Source organism: Myodes glareolus, chromosome 13 (assembly GCF_982192425.1).
Source record: "Myodes glareolus chromosome 13, mMyoGla1.1, whole genome shotgun sequence".
Classification (NCBI taxonomy): Eukaryota; Metazoa; Chordata; class Mammalia; order Rodentia; family Cricetidae; genus Myodes; species Myodes glareolus.
This window is the reverse complement of record NC_142038.1, coordinates 40,811,618-40,839,134: the sequence shown is the minus strand read 5'-3', so window position 1 is coordinate 40,839,134 and position 27,517 is coordinate 40,811,618. Positions and strand designations below refer to the sequence as shown.

Sequence of the window (27,517 nt, the reverse complement as noted above, 5' to 3'; positions counted from 1 at the left end):
CCCACCCCCAGCCTGAAGACAAAACTTTATCTAGGGCCCCCAGCAACTTTTAAAGAGTCTATGAGTCCTTTCTGAGCTGTGTGCAAATTGTGAATGTGGTTTCTTTCTGGTGTTCTTTTCCTTTTGTGTCCAAAATTTTTAAAGTTATTAAAAGACGCTGAATGGGATAACTAACGCTTCCTTCTCCCTTGAAGCATATTCAAAATTCCTTTAAGGTGCATCAGTTTGTTTAAATGTGCGACTGGTGAACCCATACCAAAGATAATTCCACTGGACATAGGTCTTATCTAAAAAAACCAGTGGCTTAAAAAAATTCCTGGAATTGACATATCTAATGAAAATAGCATTGTTCATTTAATTTGGTGAGTCACAGAGAAAAATGTACCATCAGAATGCATGGATATCAGATTACTGTGTGAGGAGATGGAGTTTTCCCTATTCATCCTATAAATACTGGTCTGTTACTATGTGTCTTTGTATTCTGCATACAGTGGTAAAGGAAACAACACCCCCCCCCAACAGAGCTTCTGTCTTATCAGCAAGATCTCCATGATAGAGGAGTGGAGAAGAGGAACAGCATCCTCAACAGAGCTGCTTTGTGGAGCTGGACAGACAGCATCTGAAGATAATAATGTGGGATAATGCTCTTGTACACTGTAAAGATTTGTCACTCATGTTGGTTTAATAAAAGGCTGATTGGTCAGTATCCAGGCAGGAAGTATAGGTGGGTTGACCAGACTAGGAGAATTCTGGGAAGAGGAAAGACACAGACAGTCACCAGCCAGATGCAGAGGAATCAAGATGCGAATGTCTTACTGAGAAAAGGCACCAAGTCACGTGGCTAAACATAGACAAGAATTATGGGTTAATTTAAGTTGTAAAAGCTAGTTAATAATAAGCCTGAGCTAAGAGACCAAATGGTTTATAATTAATATAAGCCTGTGTGGTTCTTTGGGACTGACTGGCTGCGGGACCAGGCTGTTAGGTAGGATGGATGGAGAACTCCTCTCAGAGAGGGAGAACTGCAGCCTAGCTGAAAACACAGCCTCGCCTAATGTTGCCAGGTAACTTCAAGGTTCAAGATGTTAGAAATCTATCTTCTTTTTATAATGTTTCACTGTTTAAATGTAGGATACAAAGTCACATTTGAACATATGCAAATAAGGACACTCATGCAGTTTTCGGGCAAGAATTCCTCTGTGTTGGTATTCTTGTCAATTAGTGAAAATAAGACCCCCAAGTTACTGTTGAGTGCATCTCCTTGACCTTCACAATCCTTCATCATAGAAACATTTTTTGGGATGGAGGTATACCTCAATGGTGAAGTACATACCTAAAATGCAAGAAGCCTTGAAACACACACACACACACACACACTCTCACAAACCAAAGTGCTTTTCACATTGTAATTTATCTAAATTTAAGAAACTCATTTATATGATGATTTATAGCATATTCATCAAAAAAGCAACATCTACTTATTTTCAAATCCAGTTTTATTAAAGTAGTTTGGCAATTTGGTGGCAGTACAAAGGGGGGCACATTAGAGACAGTTTCAGTTTTCTGCATGCAGGAGGTCTGGGCACATGCGCATTTCCACACCTGTCACTGTCTACTACCAAGTAGCAGGCTGCTATATGCTTTCCTATTCTCCACGGCATAGGAATTTGTCAAACAGGCTTGGAAAAATAAAATCCAGATTTAAAAAGTTCTCATCAAATACCAAGAACACAGATTTTTCTCCCGCATAGCTCAGGACACCGTTTGCTTCCTTAGTGATCACTTTGCCATAGATTCGAGCATGGGCTTATTTAGCTGTGTTACTGGACAGCAAATGTTGGGTGGCCTCTCTGTCCAAGGTAAACATTGAGGAGCCAGAAGCAAAACTTCTCAGGGCTTGGTATGCCTTAGTTGTTCTCCAGTGAGCCTGAAGTTGGCTGTAAGAAAGGAAAAGAGAAAGCTGTGTAAGAAATTTTGTACAAGACTTGAGGGCTTCTACTAAGTAGATGGTTCTCAACATGTGGGTTGCGATCCCCCAAAGACTGTCAGAAAACACTGATATTTACATTATGACCAGGGCATGGGATCTCCCTGGAGCTAGAGCTGAAGGCAGCTGTGAGCTGCTGGGCATGAGTCCTGGGAACCAAACGCAGGTTCCCTGCAAGAAGCATGAGCTCTTGAACCATCTCTCCAGCACATTAAATAAACTGACAGCAATAAAAGCCTACATGCAGCACACTATTGGCAGTGTCTAAGTTACGCACTTTTAAAAGATGTATGTGCATGAGTGTTTTGCCTACGAGTGTGTGTGCGCAATGTGCATGGCTGCCCATAGAGATCCTAAGAGGACACTGGCACCAGATCCCCTAGAGATTCACGTGGGTCCTAGAATCCGTGGGGTTCTGAGACCTGAATCTGGGTCCTCTGCAGGAGCGACATGTGCTCTCAAATTCTGAGCCCTCTCCGTAGTCCCCTCCTAAGTCATTCGAACCCAGGAAACAACTTACAAATGGAGTCCTGATTCCGAATTTGCTGTGGAATGTCATTGTGACTTTGTTTTTATGGCCCGTTCTTTGATCAAAGGCGTGGCACGAATCGAAAGGCGGGCTATACAGGTGAAGGCTCACGGCAGGCTCCGTGTGGCTGACGTTCTCTACTCGGTGTAATCCAATGGAATCTGAACAGACAAAGGGGGCAGGAAACAACGGAGAGATGAAGATGGCGGCTGAAGGCAAAGAGTTTCCTAATCACCCACAATTAAAGCTGATATCGATGAAAATGGCATGAATATACATTAGATTTAATTTCCCTGTTATGGATAGAAAGAGCCATGCAGACATTCTTACTGCAAACTACCTCACATTACAGTGAAAGACTAAAACTAGATACAATAGAGGGAGGGGAAATGCTGGGCGGTGGTGGCACACGCCTTTAATCCCAGCACTCGGGAGGCAGAGGCAGGCAGATCTCTGTGAGTTTGAGGCCAGCCTGCTCTACAAAAGCTAGTACCAGGACAGACTCCAAAACTACAGAGAAACCCCGTCTCGAAAAACCAATACATATATGGGGAGAGGGGGAAGCATTTGTAAGAATTTGAAAGCTTAAAAGATAGTTTCATTAGGGAAAAGAAAACAAAACCCTAAGCCATTCAGGGGAAAACCAAGAAAGAAACTATAATTTGAAACTCTCAAATAGATCAGGAATTGGCAGCACCAGGCACTTTCTGGAAACAAGGGAAGACTGGGCTAAACACACTGACAGGTTGAAAGGTTGTTTAGGAAGTAGGGTCTCAAACCCTTTCACCATTTCCCTCCCCTCCACACTCCCAATCCCAGTAGAAGGCAGAGATTTGCTATCTAGAAAAAGTACCATGGCTGAACTTGGGACTGGTGGATACCAGGTTAAAATCTAGTGAATGAAGCAACAAGCCACACAGGAATGGCAAGGGTCTTGCTTTCTTCACCAGCCAGCCACCATCCAGGACTTCTTTCTCCAGGCAGAGATGCAGGCAACTCCATAAGGAGTCTCACCAGCTCCACAGCAAAGCCCTCCCCATTCTGTCAATTCCTTTGCTAAAGGGCTCTGCCTGACCCCCAGAGAGCGATCCTCTCAACAAGCCCCGTCCTGTGCACAGAGACACCAGTGAACTTTTTGGTCCCTGGATTTTACACATGAGCACACAACTGAATTAGCCTCTAGTACAGAAGACAGAGGGGTGGCCTGAGCAGCCTGGAAAAGCAAGTTGAAACAGGACACTGAGAAGACCTGGGAAAGTCTATTATTAGCATTCTAACTGAGACAAAACACCTGGGTGGGGGAGCAGGAATCAAAAGATTTTTTGGTTTTGCTTATTTATTTCTTGAGAGATGGTTTCATGCAGCCCACGGTCACCTTGACCTTCTGCTCTTCCTTTCCTCTGGGGCTGCTTTATTTGGGGCTAGGGTTGAACCCAGGACCATGTGCAGACATGCTAGCTCTACCAGCTGAACTACAGCCCCAGCCTCAAAAAGGCTTCTCAAATTAAAAAAGATAGCTGGATGTGGTGATGCACGTCTGTAGCAAATGCTGAAGAGGCAGAGGCAGGAGGATTGCCAAATAAAATAAAACCTGAACAGAAGGGCTGGTAGAAAAAGCTGAGGTCGATTCAAAGAATCAAAGGACAAAGATGAAAATAATAAAGGGGAAAAGAGATCAAAGGACAAGTTCAGGGAACTTAATAATCAAACAAGAGGCCTTTCAGAAACACAGCTCCTAGGGACAGCATGTGGCCAAACTGAGAGTAACGAAGCACCTGGCCGAACGATGAGTCCTTAGGTGACCTTATTGCCGTGGGACAGCAAGGGACAGATGAAGGCACCACATGAGAGGATCCCCAAACATTTCCAGAAGAGACTTCAGAGAAAGAGTTAAGAGTCAGAATGACCACTTGTCCCCTTTCAACAGGGACAGGGACAGGATACACCAAAGACAAAGATAGAGGCTTCTGAGGTCACAATCCAAATTCAGCTAATTTATCCATCAAGTTATAAGATTCGAATACGAGGTTTTGTGCTATGGATATTAGGAAGTCTCAAAAATCTACCATCCATGGTGCCTTCCCTAGAGAGACACCGGAAGACACGCTTACCCAAACAAGGGTGTGAACCAAGAACAAAGACCACATGAACTCGGGAAATAAGCTCCGACACAGAAAAAAGCAAAGGGAAGGCTGACTGTGAACCCTGGCTTAGAAATAACCAGTCTAGACAGGGCAATTATGTTCAGGAAGATTTAAAAATCCACTGCGCGCTCTCTCTCTTTCTCCCCCCCCCACCTCTGTCATTGCTTTTTCAAGACAGGGTCTCACTATGTAACTCTGACTGTCTTGGAACTCACTATGTAGACCAGGCTGGCCTCAAAGTAACAGAGATCACCTACCTCTGCTTCTTAGTGCTGTGCCACTATACCTGGCCCAACCTTCAGAATTTCTCTGTGTCTCCAAGGCTAACATTGAACTCACTATGTAGCCCAGGCTTGTTTCAAACTTGCAGAAAAAAAATTCCTCCTGCCTCAGCCTCTGGAGTGCTAGAGTTACACAGTACATGAGCAACCAGAACTTAACACGTCTATGGAAAAAGAACCAGGACTCACTCTCTTGCTGGGGCGGGAGACCACTGCGGTCCTTTCAGAGTTCATTAGGTCCTCGCCAAAATCTTTTACCCCTCGTCTGCATCTCCCTCCTTCACCGTATGTTTGGCTGCTACAGGCTTCTGCACTGGAGACCCCTGACAGAGCCGTTTTCCAGATGGAATGTACAGTCTTAAAGACTCTGAGTCCAGCTGAAAGTAATTACCCTAAAAGACTTTCGCTTTACTGTGCTATGGTATAAGTGACAAGCCTGTTTTTATAGAGCTGGTGTGCGCCTTCTATATAGCAACCCTCAAATATTTGAGAAAACAAATGAAAATGTCTACAGAGGAAACCGACAGACTCGTGTGAAGTGAACACAAGAGAAAACAGTTCCCATACAATCTGATCTTTGTAAGTGATCTGCATTCCTAAACTAATAATCTAATAAATTTAAGCCAAGTAGCAAGGTCAATACTAGACTTTAAGATATATGAAGGAAATGCTGTGTTTGCCAGGAAAAAGCTATAATATTTTATTTTATATAAGCAGGACAGTTTCCTGATTAAAAGCATATGTTTGGACTTGAACTGCATGGATTCAAATACTGGCTAAATATTTAAAACCGGAGTGACTCCAGACAAGTTATTTAATCTTCATATGTATTGGCAATCTCATCTATAAATGAAAAAATTACGACTCTCATATGTTTTAATGAACTTTTGGAGCGTTATGGTCCTTTTTAGAAACATAAATAAATTCACTGCCTCTCCTGGGGAGCATTTGGCTGTTCCAGAAGACATTGGGGGAAAGAACAAATTCTTGGTACGATATCTCTAAGTCATTGCCCAACAATATACATTACAAAATTTCCCTTGAGAAAAGTCTTTTAGGTATGCTGCATGCAGTTTACAAAAATAGGCACTGGCTAATGTTCTTAATCTCTTCCAGAACACGTCCTTGCATTTTCTGATACAAACACAGTATACATTTTGCAAGTAGACACAACTCTTTTGTATAAATTCATATCCCACTCTTTTTGTCCTAAGTTTTGAAGGGTAAACAACTTTCCAATGAATGACAATCTTCATGCATATGTTTTGAGTGAATAATTCCAACCCTGCTTTAAAGTCTTAGAAACACATTTTGTTCAGGCCAGATTGCAACTATTTCCCATCAGCAGGCATAGATAGGAGTTGAGCTGTTCCTGTGTTCTCCTAGACAAAGAATAGGATGTTACCATTAATGTAGGCACACTGGTTTTCCCTCAAGGTCCTTTCTGACTTCTTGATCATCTCATTTGATTTCTTGTCAGGCCAGGCAAACAATGTCTCCTTTAGGTTTCCTTGCAGCATCTTCAAAAAGCAGTGGGAGTCCGTGTGATCATGGATACTGCTGTATAAGCACAAAATGACAAATGAATTCAGCAGTTGGTCCAGCACTCCACTGGCTGAGCAGAAACTGATACACTTTTAGGAAGCTCTCAACCGAAGTCATTTCGGTTGCTGTGTTTTACATCTAGCCGTACAATTCAGCATGATGGTTCTGGGCACAATAACAACACAGTATCCACAGCAAGGCATGTAGCTAACAGTTTAGATGTAAACTCTCACTAAAGATTGGCTTACATTTTTAAAAATGTTATAACTGTAATCTGGTAACAAAACACAAACCCAGAAACCTTTCCTTTTTTCCCCCCAATACAGTTGTTTGGTTTGTTCGTTTTTGTCTTTTTGTTTTGTTGGTTGTTGTCTTTGAGACAGGTCTCATTATACAGCTAGGGCTGGGCTAGAAGTCATGCTCTCCCTGCCTTAGAAGGGAGAATTGCAGGTTTGCTGGGATTCCAGGTGCCACACAGTGCCCAGGAAAACGCAGCATTTAATAAGACATATAAACTGTGCTATAACTGATAATGAAAGAATATTAGAAGTGGAGGAGGGCTCTCACATAATACGTGAGGTTCTGGATTTTATCTCTGGCATCCCACACGCCCGCATGCATGCACACATGCACCCATGCATGGGTACACAGGAGGAAGGGTTCATTAAAGACATTTTTAAAAGGACAAAGATAGTCATTTGTAATAATTGTACCATATTGGGATCATTTGATATTTTATGTTTTTCTCCATAGGCTTTTCCTCTTTTCTTCTTTGTGTGGGTGAGAGAATGTGTACGTGTGCATACCATACTCATTATCCCGAAATGATGATGTAATGTATGCATAGCGTTAACATCTTACAGACTTGGAGTAGCCTACTGAGATGATCTCCTAATATTGGTGGGAGAAAGCAAACTACATATTAAGCAAAAAGGAATTTATTCATGTGATCTTAGAGCAAACAATTTAGGCATATGAGGTCATAATAGGGACAAGGTTGAATAAAATCTATAAATATATATAATATTTAGCATTTGCATCCCGTTGAATTCTGGTAATGTTTAATGTGTCATAAAGAGAACTGTTTCTTGTGTTCCACAGACTAGCCCTATCCCTGCTGATGTTTTTAAAAAGCACCGAGAATGCAAGACCGTTACCTCTTTTCATCAACAACCTCACATCCTAAGGCCCTAACATCCTAAACCTCATAATTCTGCATTTCTTTTCTCTCACCAAAATGGGTCTGGTTATTGTTTTGACAGAACTCAAGAGATCTGTGTAAAAATATAGTATTATTCAGTTGGTAACAAAGCTGACCAATGTGCAAACTAAAGACAAGGAAACAGTTTTGAAAAGTATTAATGTTAGTTTAAGTTGCTTTACTGGTAAAGAAGTTGAACGATTAACTAGAGATAGACAGAATTTTTCTGAATTTGTGACGTTTTTCTAGCTCCAAATCTTGCTAGTTTGGTCTTTGGTCCCACAGTTGTTGACACATCTCACATACCACAAAGGTCAAAGGTCAGGGTTAAGCACAGTTCCAAAAACAGTTTAACTCCATAAGAGACAGAGATGTTGAATTAAGGTGACTATTTGCTTCCTCTGAATTATTACTCATTTGGGGTGAAGGCCTTATTTTTATTTTTATTATTTTATATTCTTTTTTGTTTGTTTATTTATCCCCCCCGCCCCGTGTATGTGCATATGCAACTTGTAAGAGTTGACTTTCTCTGTGGATTCCAGTAATTGGGGGGAATCATCAAGTTTGGGGGCGAGCACATTTATGCACTGAGCCATCTTGTTGGCTGAGGTAGGAGATGGGGGGTGATTTTAATGTGTGTAGTACACGCCTGACTCCTACCCCCATGCTAATTCCATGCTGAGATTAGTGGACAATGCAAACAAATCACTCTAAAATGTGAATTGCTCATCCTTGTGAAGTTGGTGACCAGCCTGGCGCTCCTATTGTTCACACACTGGCCATGAATGGGGCTGGGGTGTTAGTTCAGCTTTAGCAAGTACAGTGCTTGCTTAGTACGCATGAGCCATGCATTTGAGGCCTGGCATTGTAGAATATAGGTTTATTTTTTGAATATTTATTTTGAGACAGAGTCTTATTATGTAGGCCTGGCTGTCCTAGAACTCACTGTGTATATCATAACTTAATACTAGTTGAACCTTAAGATTATTAAATACCTATTTTAAAACACATTATAAAAGCAGTTAACAGCTGGGTGAACGGTGGCGCACGCCTTTAATCCCAGCACTCAGGGAGGCAGAGGCAGGGGGATCTCTGTGATTTTTGAGGGCAGCTTGGTCTACAAGAAGCTGTCAAAATGTGCAAACCAGAAAACACTGTGCATCTAAACTCAGCTTCATTAACAAAGTATCACAGACACATATTCACATTAGTATAGCATACACACCAAAATGTTACTTCACAGTAGGGACATGTGGCTTTTTGTAACTATATCCAACTCACAGAGATCCACCTGCCTCTGGCTCTTATGTTGGGATTAAAGGTGTGTGCCACCATGCCCAACCAAACCATAGATTTATCAAAGAAAAGTAAGAAAGAACTCCAGAGGGTGGAAGGATGCCAGAGGGAGGAGTCCTCAGAGGGAAAGACGGGACTGAGTGAGCGGCTGTGTTACCTGCCGTGTCCTTCACCCCAGCACAGGATCATCAGGTTAAACTTCCCATTTCCTTGATCCACAAGATTGCGAGTATACCTGAAAAGACAGACAGACGCCAGTCTGAGTCTGGCTGCTGAGATAAGTACCAGAAAAAAGAAGCACAACACAGTGTCATTTACCCCTATTTACTAATATTCTCATTTTAGACAAGGGTCTCATGTAGCCCAGGCTGTGAACTCCTGGTCCCCTATCTCTGCTCCCAAGGACTGGGATTCCAAGCATCACTTATGCCCAACCTTACTTTTTTTTTTTCCTGTTTCATAATCTTTCATTCAAATGTAAAAGTTCAGAAGGAGCCATTTGTAGGAATTGGGATTTGTTCTTTTAAAAACAAAACAAGAATTAGGGACATATAAAATCAAAACAAAACAAAAACAGACAACAAGAAAAACCAAAACCAAACTAAATAGATTGTCAAAAATTGTCAAGGAAAGGAAAGAGCATGGAGCCATACAAGTTAATTGGACAAACCCCCTTTCTCTCACTACCAATAGCTCACGCCCATTCAGTGCTAATGCGTATTCCTGAGTTAAATCCATAGTTCGGTTTTGTCCACACAGCCATCTGAAAATAACAAGCACAGCTTGCTTCCTTTAGCCCAGTTAAATTGTGAGTCACTTCAATATGCACTTTTTTGTTTTTTAAAACAAGGGAGGCATTATTCAAAGAAAGCAGTACTTAGGCTCCAGATACATTTCCCAGGAATGGCAGATACGTTTCAAAGGCCTAGCAGCTCTGGGGCTTTCAAAGTGGACCCCCTAACCCACTGTGCATAGGAGCATGAATCCCAGCCCCCAGCTTCCACCTCAATAAAACTTGAACATGGTTTTCAAATTCAGAGCCCAGAACAAATAAAAATTGTTTTCACAGCTGAGCTTTGACTTTTCTGCATTGTGTACTTTTATTTTTTCTGGTCTAGAAAGAATAACAAAACCTTTCTGTATTTTGATTCGCTGACTTTCCTGAGGTAGCTATTCAGTCTTTACTACCAGCATGAAATGATATCAGGGCAAAAAAAAAAATCATTTTTCTCCATGCTTATCAGTCTCAAACTAATAAAAAGTAGTGTTCTCCTGGAAGGTATCTGGAGAGTTCATTACTACCCAGAAAAGAATGTTGCTATTGTTTTGGGATTTTTTTTCCCCCCTTCTAGTAGGTTTTGAGGACCGAAGTTTCATTAAAGGACTGTTCTAGAACTCTGTCCGGTTTTACTGCTGAAGCCCTGATACAAACTCATTCAAAAGCACTCATAAGGAAAAGTTTGCACAAATAAGCCGAGGCTTGAAGTAAATGCCAGAACAAAGGCTACATTAGGTCACAATACTATCAAACCTTTTACTATTATAACTGGCAAGAAAAAAAAAACCCATCAAAACCGAAACAACTATCCTACGGATACTTGAACTCTTAAGTTGTAATTTGGTCCAAATGATCCTGTTGTCGGCATTTGGCCAGCAATGTCTGATGGTTGTGACACCCGTTTTAGACTGCCATCTCTACGGGCAAGGAAGTGTATACCTTTGCTTGGGTACTGTTTGCTCACTCGGTCATCTGTTAACCCAAGCTCCCCACGCAATGCAGCTTCCTCTTGTCCTGTCCTTCCTACACTCCCCCAGGCTCAGGGCCCGGTGCTTGCAGGGCATGGGTCTCTGGAGAGTTGCCAGGTACTATTATTTTCTTTTTAGTTGTTCGTCTCCCTTATACCTTATGACCCAGGAAGGAGCTGTACACACAGTCTTTAAGCCACAGAAAAGAGTTCCTGTATTAATGCCCCACTTCTCCAAAGAACTCACCGTCTGGATATACTGGAAGGAACACACACAGCCTTGCTCCCACCCCCAGATCAGATTGGAATCCTCCTGGGCACCAAGGACAATACAATAGAATTCTCGTCTATCTCTGTCTCTTATTCTCCATGTAGTCCACCCATATCCCACCCAGACTCCACCTTTATCTTAATGAGCTGTCCTTGGATGTAGGGAGAGATCCCTGGCAAAGCCATTGTTCTAGAGAGTAGGAGCTGCTGCCACACACCTGATTAATTTCACTTGGACAATGCTATATCTCCAGATACGTTACAGTAACAGAAGAATCTGTCACAGGTCTAGAGGAAGTTGCCTGGGGGTTTATAGTCCAGCTTCTTAAATGGTGCATTGCATAGTGGAATGTGGGAGCATAGAAGATCGGAACAGTGTAAGATTTCTGAATGTACAGCCCCAAATTAATACCAAATAAAATGTGATGTGTAATAAACTGGTAACTGGTAGCACTTGCCTGTGTCATTGCATGACTCCATAGCAATCAGTTTTTTTTTTTTAAAAAAATTATTATTATTGTGTGTATCGTGTGTGTTTGGGCATGCATGTGCCCTGGTGCTAGTGTGAAGGAATGGCATCTTTGTGGAGTTTTCATGTAGCCCAGGCTGTGAACACACAGGGCAGCTGAGGTTTACCTGCCTCCACCTCCCAAGGGAAGCGTCATGCCCAGCCTGTTTTTCATGTTTAATAATATTTCATTCAAATGCAAAATCAAAGCAACAAACATTTGACAAAGATTCATGTAAAAAAAAAGCAATCCATCTCATTAGCATACATATTTGCTTTAACCTTTAATAAATGATAATTATATGTATGCCAAATTTAAGATTTTTTCCAATAAATATTTGATTTTTATTTTAAACACCTGCATATATGGAGCTATAAAAGTTTTTCCAGGCCAAAGGCTCTGCAGGTGGCCTTGTTCGTTGTAGGCTCCTAAACAATGATGAGGAAACGGACCTTGTGTAGGATACCCAGCTCCTTTCCTGCAGCTCTTTGCTTGTAAAACTGAGGTAAGAAAAGCTTTGTCTCACACCGTGTGACCTGACTGGAGGAGCACTTGGTCCACAAACCGGCAATTACCTGCCAGCATTTAAGTAGACATGTCAGGTGTACCCTTGTGGGACCCAGCTCAGAACTGAGTGGCCAGAATCAAAGGAAACTGCTTCAGACGACTTTCCAAACACAAAATGCCACCCTTCTTGTCCTTAGCTCTTACTACTTTAAGTTTAAAAATATTGTTGAAACAGTCCTTGCTGACAGAACTTAACACGTTACATGTTAAGGAGAGAACTTCCAAGGAAAAGTCCCATTCTTTGACACCCTTTCTTCCAGCCGGCTTCCTCTCACCAGCCAGTCTATCAAGCACAAGCACCGAGGCTTGCTCTGCTCCACAAAGAAACCCTAAGAGTTTACTCTGGCTCCTGAGGGCTGACGATCAGACTTAATCCTTAAGTCAAAGCTTCCAAAGGTCTCAGCCTACCAGACTCAAGCAGTCCGGAAAGAAGCGGTCTTTTAGTTTTACATTCTAGGTTCTGGGAAACAAAGACGAGAGAAGGCCAAAGGCTTGGGGTGACTGCAAAAGCCGCGGTGTGCCCAATTTACAAAATCTGACAGTGTGCGAGCCAACCTCAGTCGGGGTGGTGAAAGTGGGTTGGAAGAACTAACTGGATAGGAACAGCTCGCAAACCCTTTGGGCTGTTTTACATGAAAGCGTTCCAGGGTCGGGCACGAAGGACTGACTTGGGGTTGTGTTGTGTCCCACCAGCACCCAGGGTGATCTCCCGGAGCGCTCTCCGACCAGCTGCCGTCAGTCCCAGGCGGCTGCCCCGCGGGAGCTTGAGCGTGCCAGGTGGCGGGAGGGGTCTCTTAGTGCTGTGCCAGAGACGGCTGCGGAGGTGGGGCGTGGTGTTGCTGTGGTGGAGGCTTAGGGGTGGAGGTAGCGGGATTTTGCGGGAGACAACGGAAAGTCTGAGAGTGATGCGGGGACCTCCCTTCCGACTGCGGGGACCTAGCTTTGCAGAAGCCCGGGCACGCTCACCTGTACTGGTCGAATTTGGCGTACAAAGCCCACTCGGCGGGATTGCTCTCGTAAGCCTCCAGCACAGCCTGCACCTCCTCTACGTTGACCTCGTCGCCCGCGAAGAGCTCATGCAGGATGCGGATGAGGTCGGCCAGGGTCCGCGGTTTCAGCAGCTTCGTCCCTTCCATCCCGTAGGGCTGCGGCACCTACCTCCAGGCCGGCTGCGGAGGACCCCGGCTGCAGGCTGGACACCCGACACACCCAGGACCCGGGACCCTCGGGACCCACCGCACTAAAGGCTCTTGCAAGGGTGTTGAGACTCAGGTCTAGGAGTCACCGGAGACCAGCCTAGTGCACCGCACCGGCCAAGACCAAAGCTGCGGAATCCGCCCTCCCGGGCCCTTTTTAAGCTCTTGGAGTCATCCAGAACGTACCAACCGCCTTCAGGGGGTGGAGTGAGGCGGAGAGACCTGAGAAAGGGGCTGGAGCTGGAGAGCGCCAGAGGGAAGGCTCTGGCACAGGACTTGGCTGCTATGCGCGCCAGCCCTCTGAAGCCCCACTGTTGCCCTTGCTCTATATGAGCAATTTCTTCCCCGCCTTAGCGGCGGATTTTGGCTGCCCATCCCATCCCTTTCCAGAACTTGGTTTACAATGAATGCCTCTGGGTTTTAAGTCTCGGGGGTGTGGGGGTGTGGGTGGATACTGAGGAAATGGAACCCATCTTCCAAATGCAGCTAAGGTGGTTGGGAAGATCAACGATGGAATCCATTTCCTGGTCACAGTAACTGTTATGTGAATATAAACGGTCCACACACAAGCCCTGGGCTAGGTGATAATTAATCTTTGCTTTGAGAGTCATTTCATAGCACTGGCTGGCTGTAGCCTAGGCTGGCCTTGATCTCAGAGGTCTGGCCTGCTTCTGCCTCCAGAGTGCTGGGGTTTTTCTCTTTTTAAACTCCAATGTACAGTAGTGTACTGTGGGTTAATTTTGACAAAGAATACTTCAGTTTTTAGTAAGACCAGGGGCTTTGATCTTATACATCACCTGGTCAAATATATCCAGTGCAAAGAGCCTGAGTCCGGTGGTGGTGGCGGCGCAGGCCTTTAATCCCAGCACTGGGGAGGCTAAGAGATGGTGAGACTAGGTCTTTTGCTGGGGCTGGTGGTGGTGATGTTCATCATTGTACAATTCAAAAGATTGCAATTGTATGACTTGAATCCTTAAATTCTAGGCCCATACACACAAAAAGGAACAGACACACCTCAAAGTATATATTCTTTCTTTCCATTATAAATGACTTGGATTATTAAAGGTATAGACTTCTGTACCCCCACCCCTGTCCACACGTTAATATTTACTTGAGCTGCATGGTTTTATTTTGGAACACCCCTGTTTAATGCTATCACAGCATACGTATGTTTCAACTGTAATCCTAGCACTTGGTTGGCTGAGGCCCAATTGCTGTTTGTGGACAAGCAAGCAACAAAACAAGTAACAAACAAAAAGCAGAAAAACCAAAGCAAACAAAAGACACAAAACAGCATTGTGGGGTTCTCTGAAAGCTTCTCTAAGGCATCTGGGATCAAGTTTACCTGTAACTTCATAGCTTACTTAAAACTTATTTTACTCTCCATTTACTCTCTCATTCTTCTTTCCATCCATTCATGACTTTATTGCCTGTCCATTCCCCCCTCCCTGATTTTACAGGAAAAGTACAACTCCCTCCCCGCCTTTATTTTTGTTTTTTTGAGACAGGGTTTTTCTGTAGCTTTGGAGCCTGACCTGGATTTCCTCTGTAAACCAGGCTGGCCTCTAACTCAGATATCCACCTGCCTCTGCCTCCCAAATGCTGGGACTAAAGGCGTGCGCCACCACTGCCCGGTTCTTTGACAAGAATCGATCAGAGAGGAAAAACTAGGATATGCAGGACTCTTGAGATTAGGTCTATTGTTGCCCAGGCTGACTGGGGGCTCAGTTGGCTTAAATCATCAGCTTCCCATGAGATGTAACTACAGACAGACACTGGCCACCGTGACTGCCAACACTTCCCATCTCCGTCAATACCTAGCACACCGCGCTTTGTGCCTATTGGGAGGTAGGCGGAAACGGTAGTGAGAGAGCTGGGTAAGCGGCTAGGACCATTCTATTGTGGTTTCTCTTTGGGGATCTGAATTTGTGAGCTCACACTTAGTACAGGGCAGTTGAATTTTTCCTAAGGGCTGTATAAGTCACCTTGTGGTAGTCACTGGCATTATTTTCATTTATATAAGCCAAATGTCAAGATCCAGGTAGTTTTACTATACTGATTTGCTAAGGGCAATGACATAGCTTTGTGAGATATTGCCACTGGGACAGCACTGGAGAGAAAGGAGCTACAAGTAATAGAGTTCTGGAAATAATGTGTCTACCCACAAATGCAGAACATAAAAACCATGTACTCGGAGCCAAGCTTGTTCACACAATCCAAATTCCGTTTTAAGTCACTGTCCGCAGATGGGTTCTAGTCTAAGGGGATGGTTGAGTCACAGCAATGTCCATGGAGAGATGGACAGACACTGGCAGTATACATGGTGGAGAAAGACAAAGCAGGGGGAGCTGGGTAGTGAGGAGTTGCCAGTGTAGACAGTGTTCAGGGAAGATGTCCTTAAAAGTGATGTTTGAGAGGAACCAGAGAGGTCAAGTGCATTTAACTGGAGGAGACCCTTCCAAGAGGAGGAAATACCAAGTACAAAAGTCCTTGGAATGGATACAATCTTAATGTCTGAAGTCAGAGCATGGACTGGCTGTGACTGGCAGATTGTGGAGAAGGGAGGAGGACTGCAGGTCCAATGGACTCGGCAGGGCTAGAGGAGCCAATGGCTGAGCGCTAAGAAGTTCTGAAGGTAAAGCTCTCAGGATCTGCAGACAGGTGAGCTGGTTTGGAAGATGAGTAAAGACGGAAAGAGAATGGAGAAAGAAGGATTGGCATGGTTTGTGAATCCCACGGGAGAGCCAGGAATGCGGATTGGCTTGTTACAGGTAGCTCGGGAAAAGGAGCCATTTCACATTGGACAGAGTTTCCTGGAGCCTTGTGGTAACCCATGTTAGGATTAGTATCCATTTCCTGTGACGTGAAAGGACTGTGGGAGTTAAATTCTAAGATTCAACTCATGGCCGTTCAAGTTTGCTCTCTCATGCACTGAAGAAAGCAAGCTAAACCAGTGCTGCCCACTGCTTTTGTTTCCCACTTTCTAGTATTTCTAAAACAGGAAAAACAACAAAACACAAAACCCAATACCCCCAAACCTGTAAGACTTACATTCAAATAGGATAATCTGTTTACTCCATTCCAGGTGTCATGGATCAAAGGCAATGATTAGCATCTGAAGTTTTTAGATTTTTCTTTAATCACCCAAGGTCTTTCCACATTCATTAGTAATTTTTCACTTTTTAATTATTTGGGGTGCTAGAGATTAACCCAGGACTCTGTCACTGATCCACGCCAGGCCCTGTGGTGTTTTGCTGATTAGTGTTTGCCTTATCCAAAATGAATCCATATATTAAGAGCATTAACCTCTCCATGTGTTGCAACTGTTTTTTTTCCTGTTACCTTCTGCTGTACAAAAGCTACAGATTTCCTTCCTTGTTCCTTTCGAAGTTAAATCCCTCTTAATTCCGTCAGTGAAAAGAAACAGAAGTACCCCCCCTTTCCATCTGCAGACCCCACGATCATGGAGTGATGGGGCATGCATGCCGCAGCAGCACACAGCTAAGTGCTGTCACAGCCGTGGCTTTCTCAAATGTTCTCAGGAGGAGGAGGGTCTCCTGAGTCACTCATAGGTTTTAAGGAAGAGTTCAAAGTCCCAATTAGACCCTGAAGGAGCTGGGGCTTGAAGGAGTGAAGAGTTAGTGAATCCCTGGAGGAGGTCTAGAAAACAAAGAACAGGCAAGCCAGGGAGTAACTAATCCAGTGCAGGCTGCAAAGAGCCATGGTGGAGTACAGAAAGACACGTTTTCTCAGCCTTCCCGTCAGTCAGTTTCCTAGAGCCGGCTCTCTTCCTGCCCAAGGCTTGCTCAGCATACTACAATACCTGGACAATGAAGTGGGAGCGTCGTAACAAGCCGTTTTCATCTTCATACTCCTGCAATATGTAATGCTACCCTACCGTAAGTTACACACAGGTAAACTGGCTGATTAAAGTTAGGTAATCTGAGGCAGAGCTTACAATTTTGTTTTCTTTCTTACCCCCCCCCCCCCCGCCCCGTGGCTTCTCTGTGTAACTTTGGGATCTGGGATCTGTCCTGGAGCTCGCTCTGTAGACCAGGCTGGCCTTAAACTCACAGAGATCTGCCTATCTCTCCCTCCAAAGCACTGGGATCAGCATGCACTGGCTGCTCTTCCACAGGGCCTGAGTTCAATTCCCAGCAACCACATGAAGGCTCACAACCATCAGCAATGATATCTGATGCCCTCTTCTGGCCTGCAGCCACACATGCAGGCAGAAGACTACATAATAAACAATAAATCTTTAATTTATAATAATAAATCATAATAAATCTGTTTAAGATAAATTATAAAAAGAAAAAAACCCCAAAATCTTTGAGGTTAAAACTTCTAAAAATTCTTTAGTTAGGAATTCAATCTTATTTTGATTAGTAACAAATCACTTTAATTTGCTATATGTTCTAAATATTTGAAAACTCATTATGAAATCCCTGGCATAAATAATTTGAAGGACAGGCGTGGAATATTCATATATACTTGTGTGCTGCTGTACCTCTGCACAGGGTGCAGATATTACCATATACTCATCACACACAGGGAAAACTGAAATAAAGAACGAAGGTTCATTCTCCTTTCATCCTAAGTTTCAACTGCCCCTGAGATACTTTAAACTGTCCAGTCACCCCATCAGTCATGGGCTCCCAGCTGACAAGTGTTGAAAATTGGACAAAGACCAACAGACAATGTAAAACAATTCGATAGTATAAATCCCTACATAGTCCTCAAAGCTATTGGGGGAAGAAAATTAGGCAAACATATTTAGTTAACTTTTGATTTAATATGGCAATAAGTTATTTTGGTAAAAATTACAAATTCAAACTCAAGTATTTCTGATTTTATGGAGGTAATAAGCACTCTGTCATCTAGAACATCAGCAAACAATAAATCCAACATTATTTCTCCTGTTAAGTATCTACCATTGTGTTCTTTCAGGAACCTCGCAGTGGGCAGAGGTAGAACAGACCTTTCCCTATGGAGCTCAGGTGTACACGTCACTGCCCACATCCTCCCTCTGTGAACTATCACCTGTATTAACTCACTCCAGGGCGATGCTGATAAGGGGACATCCAAAACTCGTTCTTGGACAGAAACAAGCAGCCAACAGCACTGTGCTGTGTTGTCACACAGCATCCGCCATGCTCACATAGCTGAGTACTACTATAAAGTACACTCTAAAAATTAGGGCTAAAAATGAGCCAGAAGCAGTGGTGCCCAAGCCTGGCACCCAAAAGCCCAAGGCAGGTCAGCCTGAGTGACACAGTCTGTCTCAGAAAAAACAAACAAGAGTAATTCAAGTCTTTTTCTATCATCACTTTTGAAAGCAAACCCTTGGAATTCTGACATACTTTAAATCCTGTAATCGGGTTAGACATTTAATTTATTGGAACGCTTTTTTCAGGGGAGGGGAAGGGTTAATTTCATCCCTCAGCTTCCTGAGTGCTGGAGAAGTGTGCACTATCATGTCTGGTTCTGGTTCTGGTTCAAATACTCTTAGACACATATGGAGCAGGGCAAGGTGGTCCATACCTCAAATCTCAGCACTCATGATGCAGAGTAGGTAAACAGATCTCTGTGAGTTCCAGGCTAGGCAGAGTCCACACTCTCTCCCCCCAAAAGAAAGCGTAACAAATATGGTACATGAGAAAAAAAAGTTAAATCTTACTTCAAGCAACGACCAGTCTAATGACACCAGTAACAGTAATACTGTTTTCCATGATGGTATGAAAGACACATAAAATTGGAGGCTTTTTCTGAGACAGGGTTTCTCTGTAGCTTTGGAGTCTGTCCTGGAACTAGATCTTGTAGACCAGATTGGCCTCGAACTTACAGAGATCCACCTGCCTCTGCCTCATGAGTGCTGGGATTAAAGGTATGCGCCACGACCGCCTGGCCTATGGAGGCTATTTTTAAATCACTATCTTTGAATGCTTTCAATTTGGAAAACACTTTATGAAGCATTCAATGAGTGTGGGAGATGCAGCTATGCAGAGCCATTGCCTCGAGTGTATACTGATCTCCAGCACAGCAAAGAAACAAACTAAAAACACACAACTTACATATGAGGGCTGGGATGAATCAAAAGCTTGATGATGTTGCTGGGTTTAGTAAGTCAATGGCTTTGACACAGATAACTGACACTAGGAATACACTGGGTGGGGGTCAGGAGTCTGTTTGGAATAAATTCTTTGCAGCCCAGACTGGCTTTGAACTCCTGCCCCTCCTCCTGCCCAGGCTTCCTGAGTGCTAGAATTACAAGTGTGATCTCAATGCCCAGGCTGAAGCACAAGCATCATAAATGGCAGGACTGAAAAGCGTTGAGGACTCATTTGCTCACAATCCGTACAATTGTTTCCCGGCATGATTAATTTTAAACTATGCACATCCTCCAATTCTTCCAGTCTGTCAACATAGTTGCTTTCCTGATTACACATTAACTAGAAACTAGGTTCAACAGTCATTCCTCCAATCACCTGGCAAAGATGTCACAACTGTCAAATCATTTTGCCAACTGGACTGCCCTCTACTGGATAACTTAAGGCACTGAGACAAGTCAGTGCGCTTGGTTTCACAAAGCGATACAGACAAATGTAAACATTCCATATTCCAAACAAACAGAGGTTCCCTGAATAAGTTAAAAAAACCACCTCGAAACACAAACCCTTCAGTAAGTCAGTCAGTCTTTACCATGGAAAGAACACAGTGCCAACTCCACAAGGAACGTCAGTCATCCTGAGAACCCGCAATAGAGTTCTAGCCCCCTTTCTAACCTTGGAGGCAGATCTGAAACAGGAGTGGGAGGGGGTAATGTGCGCACTAGTCTTTCATGATTGTATGGTAATGCAAATCTCGCTTTTTAGTCCATTTATGATGTCTTCTTACACAAAAGCACAACTCATGGCAGATTCATGCTGAGTATTTGATAGTCATTAAGCCGAGCCCTTTCTTTCTTCTGTGACGATATCTAGCTGTTCATCGGTGGCTCATCCCCACGCCTGTGATTTGCAGTAATGTAGGACCAGTTTACCATCACTGCCAAAACACTACAGAAAAAAAAAGACAACACATTAAACACGGACTCTTTAGATTAAGAAAGAGTTCTACGACATACTACATTTTCCAAAAGATACCTCTATCAATGTGTTAATAATTACACACATTCAACAAAACTAGGGAACTTGGGTATGGGCTTAAATACTTTCATTGCCTTCATGACATCTCTGGTCAGGTGTTTCCAGCTCTTTCCTGGCAGTGCTAGTCCACCTACTAATGACTGTTGCCATAAACAGCACTGCTGAGAGGGTCATTCTAGTGCGGTTTTATCAAGTTTTTGGAGTCAGATCTCAAGTACGGATGGCAATGAACAATGAACAAGTGATACAGATTAGACAAAATTTCTAAGAAAGCAAAAAATTACTTCTAAATAAAACTTATCCTTTGACTGTTTAAGCTTAATTATAAAGATCCTACTATGTTAAAGGTGTTCATGATATAAGAGAACAAAGTGCTTTTCCCCCACTGACAGTTAAGATGGCATGCTAGCTCTTAAAGACATGAATCAATAATCCACACTGTTCAATAGACACGATACCCATGAGGGGAAGGTACTTACCTCATATAGAGTTCCAACTTCTTGGTCTGGGGAAGGGGCAAAGGATTGGTTCACATAAATAAACTAAAGGGGAAAAAAAAATAGATTCAAAATGGTATCCTTTTTGTAACTAAGACACTTTTAAATACTGTGTATGGCATCTGTGCCAGAGATCAACACTGGGCGTCCTTGGTGGCTCTCTTGCTTGAGACAGAACCTCTCTCCGAGTCTGGAGCTCATCGAATGACTAGTCTGGCTGGTCAGTAAGATCCAGAGTCTGCCCGTCTCCCCACCAGGCACTAGGGTCACACAGACCAGCACAGGGCCCTGAGGTCATGGAGGTACTAGATCTTCATCTCTGTGGGTGGAAGGCCTTTACAGACTGAACCAGTTCCCTAGTTAAATACGTTTTAAGTAGATTTTTCCACAAATAGTTTTTGGAAGGATATTCAAAACACATTAACAAAATGCCTACTTGGCATAGTAGCTCCTGACTGTAATCCCAGCAGGTGAGAGTGTAGGATTACCCATGAGTTCAAGGCCAGTCTAGGCTACACAGTGAGACTATCCCAATAGAAGAAAAATAATTCCCACTGAGCCAAGATAAAATTTCTTCTACTAACTACACATTTGCAGTTAAAAATCAATGCATTTGATATTGGGCATTTTCTTTGGGTATGTTACACACATTTTTCTCTTTTTCTTTTGATCTTTACTACTTTTGAAAAATTTCTGGGTTACTGAGTTTTTAAGCTGGACATTCTTCGTATTTAGTGGACGAGAAAAAAGAATTCATTGTTCTAGACTTTAATCAGTTTTAAATTAGAATATTTCTAGCGCTTAAAAAATTCCTAAATATATTAAAGCAAAAGGTTATAGTGTCAAAGAGGCTTTTGACCAACTTCTTTTTAGAAAAAAGAAGAAAATTGGCAGGTAACATCCATCTCAAGATCTAAGGATAAAATATTCTAGGTGTAGCATCTCCCCCCCCCCCCCCCCGCTCCTCTTAAAAAGAGAGACAGAATGCGAACAGTTAGTCAACAGGTATTATTTATACAACAATAAATACTGGTTAAGTTTTTTCCTTCAGTACTGAATGAGACAGTTAAGAGTCCTGGCCCTAAATACAAATAACATTTCATGGCCTACTCTATGTATACGAGCAATAGTGAAAATAATAGTATCTGTATCTCATGGGGCTACTCAAAAGAGCAAACCACACCAAATAACATATAATGCCAAGCACAGCTATGTGTTTTTGTTTATGATTTAGTATTCATGTATTCATGATCATGGTCGTGTAAGATCCTGTCTTCATGACACATGCTTACACATTCGTGTAACCATACTCTAAGATGATCACACAAAAACAAAATCGTCTAATAATGTATTTCTCAAAATGTATCCACTGCTAACTGTGGAGATAGGTCAGTTGGTAAAGTGCTTGATATACAAGCACGGAGACCCGAGTTCTATCCCTCACATACTCCCAGCAACAGGGAGAGGGAGACGGGGGACTCCTGGGACTTACTGGCTAGCCAGTTTAGCCTGCTTGGTGAGCTTTAGGCCAATGAAACTGTTTCAAAAAACAAGATGGATGGCAACTGAAGCATGATACCTGAGGTTCTTCAGAGAAACAAAACCCTTATCACAACTAAAACCTAAATGGAGTGCTGACTATATTGTATACCATGAAATAGGTATATGAGTCTTAGTTCTCTCACCATATGTGAAAGATACATTCTTACCTCAAGAACAATAGGACAAAAGTTATACAGAATCAAAGTAATTTAAACACCAAACTGTACCAATATACAGAGAATATAATGTTCCATGACAAATATTTCTGCATGGGATATTCAGTGATACTTTGAGGAAAATAACTAAAACGCCAGCCTTAAAAAATACAAAACAGACTGGAAAGCAGCAACAGTAATGATAAACATGCCGCCAAGGGCTTGGGCTGAGTAAGCACACTTCTTGCCCGATGACCTGACATAACTTCCAGGAACATGGTGGACGGAGAATCCACTCCCAAGCATTGCTCTGACCACTGCATGTACATGTCAACCGCCACCAGAGGTAAACAATAAAAACAACCGTGTTCTAGAGCAAAGGGGATCTAACTGCACCTCATCTCAGAGAATCTGCTCAAAAGTCCATAGAACAAAAGCAATATGTAGCTTTGTATGTACGCGTGTTACTCAGGGTTGCCTAGGAACTACTGTGAATTTTACAGTCAAACAATCATTATTGTGTTCATACCAACTGTTCCGAAGCCACGAGTTTAAGGAACTTTTTGATGAAGTCAATGAGTCCTTGGATGGTTCGGGTTCGCTCCACAGCCCATTTCTTTGTTTTCATTATAGGGGTATCTCCTACAGCCTTCAGCAGGATGTCAACTTCAAAAAAAAAATTGTTTTGAAACATCTGATGAGAAGATGATGTGAAACCGCTCAGAAAACAAACTTTATCTACAATTACTTTTCTGGAGCTATGTGAGAAATACAAAAATATTAGACTCTTCTCTACTATTTCCCCCCTTAATCCTACAAAGTTCTTCCTAATGAGACCACTTTTGACACAATAGAACTCTAAAGATAGTAAGTCAATCTGGCCCATGATATAAATAATACCCAAACAACCAAGGGGGAAAAAAAAATCATGCATTTTTCACCTATGTAATTGGTGGTAACAATAGGGTGGTAATGCTGCTGTTGCCACTGTAACATGGCATACCTTTCTGGAAAGCAATATGGTAATACATATCCGATACTTGGAGATACACCTTGACTCAATAATATACTACTGAAAATCTAAAATAGCTTGAGATTTACAAGGATTCATATAAAAGGTATCACCTTTATCAAAACATTTATTTTTACAGGAAAAAAAGCAGTAAATTTACATATTCTATATATATATGTGTGTGTGTGTAGGTAGGATTAAATAAAATATGAGCTGCTTTATGGCAGAATTTATAGAAAAAGGACACACATTCCAAATTGTGTGCCACCACCATCTGGCTTCAAGAACACATTTTAAAGCAGTAATAGTTCAAGAAGCTGAGAAAAGCAGGGCGGTGGTGGCGCAAGCCTTTAATCACAGCACTCGGGAGGCAGAGGCAGGCGGATTTCTGTGAGTCCAAGACCAGCCTGGTCTACAAGGGCTAGTTCCACGACAGGCTCCAAAGCTACAGAGAAACCCTGTCTCGAAAAACAAACCAAACCAAAACAAAACAAAAAGAAGCCGAGAAAATGTGCAAAATAGAAAAACTGTGTGTATACAACCTCAACTTCATTCAGAATCACACACACACATTCAGATTAGTATAGAGTATGAGAGTATACATCAAAATGTTACTTCATAGTTATGACATATGGCTTTTTGTAAATACTAAATTTTCTATACTTAACTTTTTAATGAAAAAACTTATTACTATAGTGGTATATTATTTGTATTTTCATAAATAAAGCTTGATTGAAGATCAGTGCAAAGCAGTCATACTAGTCAGCCATACAGGCCAGGTAGGGGTGGCACACACCTTTAATCTCAGCCCTAGAGAGGAATAAAAATGGGAGGAGACAGGTCTCATGCTGTCTCAATCTGAAGATTTCTGGTGGCAGGATCACCCATTTTTGGTTTGAGGTAGAGGTTAAGAGCCAAGTGGCTAGCTGCTTTGCTTTTCTGATCTTTAGTTTGAACCCCAATATCTGTCTCTGAGTTTTTATTATTCGTGTTACATACTATTTAAAAAAAAAATCAGGGGCCCAAAAAAAGTTTCAAAGAAAGCAGTAATATTTCAATGATTCAAAACACAGATGTAGGTGAAAGTTTCTGTCCTGCTTGGTCCAGCAGCTGTTCAGTACCAAAGAAACACACAGAGGCTTATATTAATTATAATGGACTATCAGCTCAGGCTTATTATTAACTAGCTCTTACAACTTAAGTTTTCTTGTCTAAGTTTAGACACGTAGCTTTATATCTTTTCTCAGTAAGGCATTCTCATCTTGCTTACTCTGTGTCTCTGCCTTTTATCTTCCTAGAATTCGTAAGTCGCCTATACTTCCTGCCTGTCTACTGACCAATCGGCATTTTTAAACAAATCTTTACAGTGTATAAGAACATTATTCCACAGCACACAGATATGTAAACCAAGACTGATCTCCTTAATAAAGTTTATTTCCCTTAAGAGACACCTACAACCAAAGTCGTCCTGAGAGCAGAACTGTCCAATTGTTATCACACTCTTGCCGCTTTTGTTTGACATTCAAAGTTGAGATCAATTTACTCAAGTTTTCTACTGAAGCTAGGTGTGGTGGTGCAGGTCTTTAATCCTAGCACTTAGGAAGTGGAGGCAAATGGATCTCTGGGAGTTTGAGGCCTGCCTGGTCTACAGAATGAGTTCCAGGAGATCACATTTCCTCCTGAAATGAAACACAGGACCTAGAACATATGATGCAGCTCATCTTCCTGAAAAAGAACATAGTAAGTGTCCTTTTGGTTATTTTGGGAATAAGGATGAGTTTGGAAGGCATAAAGGTGATTTGGGTTAGCCTATCTTTCATACTTTCCTCCCCAGTTCCCTCGACCCCTGGAGCAATCAATAACTCGGCAGTAATTAGTAGTACTGAAATGTACTACTGAAGAAAGAAGAGCCAGAGGGCAAGAAGCTAGAGACACAGTAATTTATAGTAATTATATAGTAATTACAGCTGTAGTCTTAGTTCCCAAAATGACTTGCTTGTAGCTCTGAACCCTGACTACACATTAGAATCAACCGGAGAAGTTAATATACACAGCAATTAAATCGCAATCTTTTGCAAAGTAGGACCTTAGCACTGGTATTCAAAAGCTTGGCCCGGGAAGCCTGTGCCAGTAGGGTCAAGAACATGCCATCTTTCTTCGGCAAATTACAGTGGAAATGTGAAACATCTGATAAAGAAATTGTCTACAAAAGGATAAAAATAGGAATTCAATTTGTCAGAGAGAGAGAGAGAGAGAGAGAGAGAGAGAGAGAGAGAGAAAAGAAAAAGAAAGGAAATATGGAGACCCAAACAAACACAGACATCTCGGGCAGTATCTTGGATTATGGGTCATTTTCTAGTTTTTGTTTGTTTTTTTGTATAGCAATCATCACTGTGAAAGACTAAAACTTTGACTGAGAAAGCTAGATATTTTTGTTTGTTTCTGGCCCGGGGTTGGCTTTGACCATACACAGATTTGCTAGTCAAAGGATTCTTAATATTGGGATTAAAAGTGTATGTCACCTCTCAGCACGGTGCTTCCATCTTAAAGGAAACCTTTAAAAGTGACCTTGCTACAACTAACTGGAAGACAAAAACATTAGGTTTTTTTTTTTCTAAGTTAACTGGTCATCTGTCAAAATACTCAGTACAGCACATATATTCATGGCAGATTTCCTCCAAACGCAGGGTCAGTTGTTTTTTTCCTGTCTAGATGAGCCGGGAATCGAATCCCTGGACCTTTAGTACTGTTTTACTACTGAGCTACGTACACCTGCATTTCCCCCAGGAGCAGTGCTGGGAAACAAGTCTCCTGTGCAGCACAAACAAGCTGGTGAGATTAAGGAGCAGAAAAGACACCCGGATCTACATTTTATGTCTCTGAAAGGAGAACAATCAAGGACAAGGTCTACCTTTTCCATTGATACATTTGCTGATTTTTCTTATAGTCAAATCTCATTTTACAGTGTTCAGGGCAAGTTAACCTCCATTTCCTTACTTTCCAGGGGCAACACATTCCTAAGACAACACAGAGGTTGAGGACAGCTAGTTAAAGAAATATTCAATGTCGCACAAAAAAAGGCATGGCCCTCACCCCAAATAAATAGCTAACTAAAAGGTGGCACCTAGACCTTGAGTTCTCCCTTAGCATTCTTCACAGTAGCTAAAGTTCCAGGTTTTTGTTCTACAGAAAGAATCCATATTCATTCCATTATTGTTTCATTCATATCCACATTGGGGGAAGCCAATAGCGAAACTCGTCAGAATTCGTGGATTGTACTCCACTTGTCGCCCCTGTCACCTTAAATTTTGATTTCAGTAACTTCTGTTCTACCCGGAAGTACCAAGATCTCACTCGCAACCCAGCTTCAAACTGCTCGAAGGCTGACTACCTCCAAGTACCACCCGGATCACCTAGGCACCCAAAAGGCGGGAACACCGGTAAGAGGAGAAAGTGCACCTCTGGGACGCGCCCCTTTCTAGCTTTCGCGTCTTTATGGGCCGCCTCTCTTACAAACCCTATTACATCTCCCGCCTCCGCACTCAAATGGATGTTGACATTACTTTTTTTCTTGGTGTCACCGGGAGGCTCCTCCGTCCCCGGGGAGACTGTGGCCGAAGACGGGGGTTCTGGGGTGGCAGTTTCTGGGGAGAGCTCCGAAAGATTCTCGCCGCCGGCTGCAGCCGCTGACGGAGGGAGTTGCAGCAAGGCTTCGGGATCTTCCGCCATCTTGCTCGTCGAGAATCGATGGCGGAAGTGACGTACTCAGTGCAGAGGGTGGGCCTTGCTCCACGGAGGGTCGCAAAGCAGTCGCCGGGTTGGGGGGCCAGGGACAACAGTGAACTTTGGGGTGTCTGGAGAGCGGTACATTAGATGATCTGCTGGAAACACTA

The 27,517-nt window shown here is 42.7% G+C and overlaps 2 protein-coding genes across 3 annotated transcripts; both read right to left on the bottom strand.

Moving 5' to 3' along the window:
- Positions 1–1,478: 1,478 nt before the first annotated feature.
- Positions 1,479–13,409, bottom strand: Cdo1 (cysteine dioxygenase type 1). Its single transcript, XM_048419378.3, has 5 exons — positions 13,041–13,409; positions 9,141–9,218; positions 6,347–6,501; positions 2,508–2,677; positions 1,479–1,937 (listed from the first exon to the last, which is right to left on the bottom strand). Exons 1-5 carry the CDS (start codon positions 13,208–13,210, stop codon positions 1,908–1,910), a joined length of 603 nt encoding a protein of 200 aa, XP_048275335.2. The 5' UTR covers positions 13,211–13,409; the 3' UTR covers positions 1,479–1,907.
- Positions 13,410–18,045: 4,636 nt separating this feature from the next.
- Atg12 (autophagy related 12) lies at positions 18,046–27,395 on the bottom strand. Of its 2 annotated transcripts, XM_048419680.3 has the most exons (4): positions 27,188–27,387; positions 23,142–23,278; positions 20,898–20,960; positions 18,046–20,328 (listed from the first exon to the last, which is right to left on the bottom strand). In XM_048419680.3, exons 1-4 carry the CDS (start codon positions 27,351–27,353, stop codon positions 20,269–20,271), a joined length of 426 nt encoding a protein of 141 aa, XP_048275637.1. In that variant the 5' UTR covers positions 27,354–27,387; the 3' UTR covers positions 18,046–20,268. The 2 variants fall into 2 exon arrangements, with proteins under 2 accessions (XP_048275637.1, XP_085556025.1); XM_085699899.2 differs by lacking the exons at positions 18,046–20,328; positions 23,142–23,278 and having other exon boundaries at positions 20,899–20,960; positions 27,188–27,395.
- Positions 27,396–27,517: the final 122 nt, after the last annotated feature.

What these genes read in the sequence shown, in the direction of transcription:
- Atg12 (XM_048419680.3), bottom strand. Translation starts at nt 27,353, where the DNA reads ATGGCGGAAGATCCCGAAGCCTTGCTGCAACTCCCTCCGTCAGCGGCT. An exon ending in CGGTGACACCAAGAAAAAAA is followed by an intron (nt 23,279 to 27,187) that starts GTAATGTCAACA and finishes TTTTTTTTGAAG; the next exon opens with TTGACATCCTGCTGAAGGCT. An exon ending in AAGTTGGAACTCTATATGAG is followed by an intron (nt 20,329 to 20,897) that starts GTAAGTACCTTC and finishes TTTTTTCTGTAG; the next exon opens with TGTTTTGGCAGTGATGGTAA.
- Cdo1 (XM_048419378.3), bottom strand. Translation starts at nt 13,210, where the DNA reads ATGGAAGGGACGAAGCTGCTGAAACCGCGGACCCTGGCCGACCTCATC. An exon ending in TGGGGTGAAGGACACGGCAG is followed by an intron (nt 6,502 to 9,140) that starts GTAACACAGCCG and finishes GTGCTTATACAG; the next exon opens with CAGTATCCATGATCACACGG. An exon ending in CCAGTGTGCCTACATTAATG is followed by an intron (nt 2,678 to 6,346) that starts GTAACATCCTAT and finishes TTGTCTGTTCAG; the next exon opens with ATTCCATTGGATTACACCGA.